Source organism: Branchiostoma belcheri, unplaced genomic scaffold (assembly GCF_001625305.1).
Source record: "Branchiostoma belcheri isolate BF01 breed outbred unplaced genomic scaffold, Haploidv18h27 scaffold44, whole genome shotgun sequence".
Taxonomy (NCBI): domain Eukaryota; kingdom Metazoa; phylum Chordata; class Leptocardii; order Amphioxiformes; family Branchiostomatidae; genus Branchiostoma; species Branchiostoma belcheri.
The window spans coordinates 2,134,872-2,138,427 of record NW_017804065.1 but is presented as its reverse complement, the minus strand read 5'-3'; the positions used below and the strand labels follow the sequence as shown (position 1 = coordinate 2,138,427).

The window sequence follows — 3,556 nt, the reverse complement described above, 5'->3', positions numbered from 1 at the left end:
AGGGCACAATATACTAGTACTTGAACCTAGAACATTTAGATTATCCATCAACAAGCCTAGCCACAAGACCAGACCACAGTGCAATTTTACGGAATACAGTGCAAGTTTACAGAATACAGTGCAATCGTATTAGCATACAGAGCATTTTACTACTAAAACTGTATACTAGTAAAATTGCACTACATACTAATACGATTGCACTGTGTTCCGTAAAATTGTACTGTATACTCTGGTACCCCTCGGCACCGTCTTTAGACAGATGGGTCTGAGTCCAGCAAAAAATAGCCAGCAACAATGAACGAAAACTAATTCATTCGATTCCTTCCTTTCATACAGGACATCGAGGCCAGTCTACTATTTGGTGCAATTTCTCTAAGACTATATGCCTTCCAACACGTGGATAAGGCAGTTTGGACGATAAAATTTGGCTCTGTTGCTGCGCAAAGACTGTATGTAAACGTAAGGTCCCGTAGCCTTTATAAGGCCGTAGGGGCAGTGGGTTGTTAATCCACTGTGTCTAGGGCACGGTATTGGAAGGTAGAGCCCATCACCCTCCTTCCGCCGCCTTTTACCTCCCCAACCGAAGTCAGGTACCCATTTTATACCTAGGTGGAGTGAGGAAATTGGTGTTAAGTGTCTTTCCCAAGGACACAAGATCAGTGCCATCGGGCAGGATTCGAACCCGCGACCTCTTGAATCGGTAGAGACGAACACCCTTCCGTTACGCCACACAACCCCAGCGCAAAGACTGTAAAGATGATGAACTTGGCGGCTACCATTTTCCCGATTGACATTCATACGACTTTGACCAAAATCCTGGTCATAACCGTCATTCTGCTACCGAGTTGGGCACAGGAAAAAATAGACACGTACGCCGAATGCTGGACTTTCGGTCACTGCTCAAAACAGAATTTAAAGACGATCCCCCACGATGTAACGTCACTTCGCACCTTAGGTTCGCTGCTGCTGAACCAAAATAGCATAGAAGAGCTGGCGTCGATTCCAGAAATGACGAGACTGTGTCATCTTGATCTGTCCCGGAATCGTTTGAGAAAATTTCCTTGGTGGTCTCTACGTAGTACGCCGAATATAACTACTCTGAAACTTAATAACAATGAGATTTCCGAAGTTGACGCATACGTTGACTTCCCTCAGTCTTTGCGATGGCTGTATCTTCAGTCTAACCGCATTGCTACGATTCCTGAAACTTTTCTGAGCGGATTGAAGCAACCGGCCCTCTTTCTGTGTATATCACAGAATCCTCTCCTTTGTGACTGTACGATCCTGTGGATCGCACGTTTGCGGCGATGTCTGTGGGAACACCGACACGAAGGCTGTGTGAACGCTAATTCGGACAAAGTAAAGAGGTGCGTATTGGCCAACTGTAACTTCCAGGCGAACGGCGTTATACTTATCATGGACCGGGTTGTTATGAACGGAGTCCCCTTTATCAGACAACTGTCACCCGGTCAGTTACTGAAGTGTGCTGCACCGCAAGAACTGAAAGGTAGATTGTTGAGAGATGTTACGTCAACGACTAGTCTGTGTAACGCAAACTCTGCCGTCCGCGGCTTTAGTGGCCCCTCCTCGCAGATCGGGGGACGGCCGGATGTTGGGCGGCCGGCAACCGTAAAGCGATTTAATCAGGCTACTTCAACAACTTGCACATCTCTGACCACCCCGGAGAGTTCGCAGCAGGTGTTGTCTTCAACGACGCCATGGTCAAGCCAGGGTAGAACAGCACAACTTGACACCGCAGAAAGTCGAATGGCCACCATCATTGACCAGTGTGTTCGAAGCTTCGTGATCAGCTTTTGGAAAGGTAGAATTTTTTCTCCATTTCTAGTGGTAGTAGCGGTTTGTATAATATTATGTAGTAGTACCAGTGTCTATAACTAGCATAGCGCGGCATTAAATTCGTGATCAGTTTTTTTGGGAGAATTTGAGTTTGATCATGAGTTTTATACCTGATATGCACGCTACTGGTGGTGTTTTGTTGACCCTTGATGTGTATATGTGTGTGTGTGGTTGGGGGGGGGGGTGGCATGGTTTCTATGTTTGTGGAGAGCCATAGAGCTCTTATGCTTGCTAGTCTAAGGCCACACCAAGTACATTTTATGGATGGCAGACTTCAAATTTAATGCGGGCTGGCGAAAAAAAACAAGGCGGGCCGAAAAGAAAAACAAGGTTCCTACATTTTCAAATTTTGCCTCAATCATTGTACAAATGGTTTTCATTCAGTAAGAATCACATATCACTGAATCAAAGTAAAAAAACAAACAACATTAGATCAGAGCCACTTTATTGTGGTAAACTCATTCATGTCGTGCTCTCCGCCTTCCCACAGAACTCCTAACAGCCTTCCTTGGAGCTGTCCTGGTCATCACAGCTGTCGCCATCATCGGTCTCCGAGTCAAATCTCTAGTGTGCAGCGCTTATCGACGACTCGCGGGTTCTTCAGATGCTCCTCACAAGAAAGAAGGGCCGACGTCTTCAGCTTCAAGACGCCGTGAAGACGTAGCTGCCGATAACGACTACACAGAAACGATCGTAAGCCCGCTTTCGAACTTGAGTAGTGACGAGGACATCCCACCTCCGCTGCCGCCCAGGAGAGGGAGTACTGCACCTTTGCGCTAAGGGTATTATGTTTTCTTTAACCCTATTCAGACCGGGCTTTTTAGGGCATACTGGCTGGGGCTGGGAGGGGGGGGGGGCTTTTGAGGCTCGCCCCCTGTAACTCAACAACTACTTCGGCATGAAAGTTCATCTGAGTTGGTAAATTACATTATGAAAAATTTTAACTGTTCTCCAACTGATAAATTTCACTTACCGGAATTTTCGACTGAATCACTCAGTATTCCTCAGCTATCTGACCCAAATGCTGTGGACACGTGATTTTTCCCACGTGTGACGTCAGTAAAGGGTCAAAGGTTGTCTGAAGTCAACCGGGACGGGGGGAGGTATCGACTTCAGACAACCTTTGACCCTTTGCTGACGTCACAAGTGAAAAAAGTCACACATTTGGGTCAGTTAGGTGAGGAAAACTGAGTGATTCAGTCGAAAATTCCGGTGAGTGAAATTTATGAGTTGGAGAACAGTTTAAATTTTTCATAATCAACAACTACTTGTCGTACGGCCACCAAATTTTCAGAGAATGTAGTAGTAATAAAAATGATACATAGCAACAACTTTGGTGTAAGTATGACGTTATATGACGTCAGATTAGAATAATTTATGAATGTTTTGTGATGTTATCAATGTTAGAAAGGAAGTGTAATTTAGTATAAAACCAGGAAAATGTTTATGTTTAAACCAAAATTACTGAATTTAAAAAAAAAACTGCCTGTCAGAAACCCGTTGCAACACGAAATTTAATTGAATTATCCAAATAATATGAAATTGTTGCCAGATATATTTTAAGAAAAGTCACCAATTTTGATGGTTCTAGCGTAATCCGTTCATGTACTATCTCACATAAAAGTTGGCGCGGGCCTCAAAATTCCCCCCCCCCCCGTCTGAATAGGGTTAAGGCCATGTTGATTTGATTATATGGATG

General features: G+C 44.6%; 1 protein-coding gene across 1 annotated transcript; it reads left to right on the top strand.

Annotated features, from left to right (window-relative positions):
• The first annotated feature begins 1,008 nt into the window (after positions 1-1,008).
• LOC109478434 (leucine-rich repeat and fibronectin type III domain-containing protein 1-like) lies at positions 1,009-2,637 on the top strand. Its single transcript, XM_019779966.1, has 2 exons — positions 1,009-1,540; positions 2,348-2,637. The coding sequence occupies exons 1-2, from the start codon at positions 1,009-1,011 to the stop codon at positions 2,635-2,637; spliced, it is 822 nt and encodes a 273-aa protein (XP_019635525.1).
• Positions 2,638-3,556: the final 919 nt, after the last annotated feature.

Coding starts and splice junctions, on each gene's coding strand:
- LOC109478434 (XM_019779966.1), top strand. CDS start 1,009: ATGACGAGACTGTGTCATCTTGATCTGTCCCGGAATCGTTTGAGAAAA. Junction 1,541..2,347: donor AGATGTTACGTCAACGACTA/GTCTGTGTAACG, acceptor GCCTTCCCACAG/AACTCCTAACAGCCTTCCTT.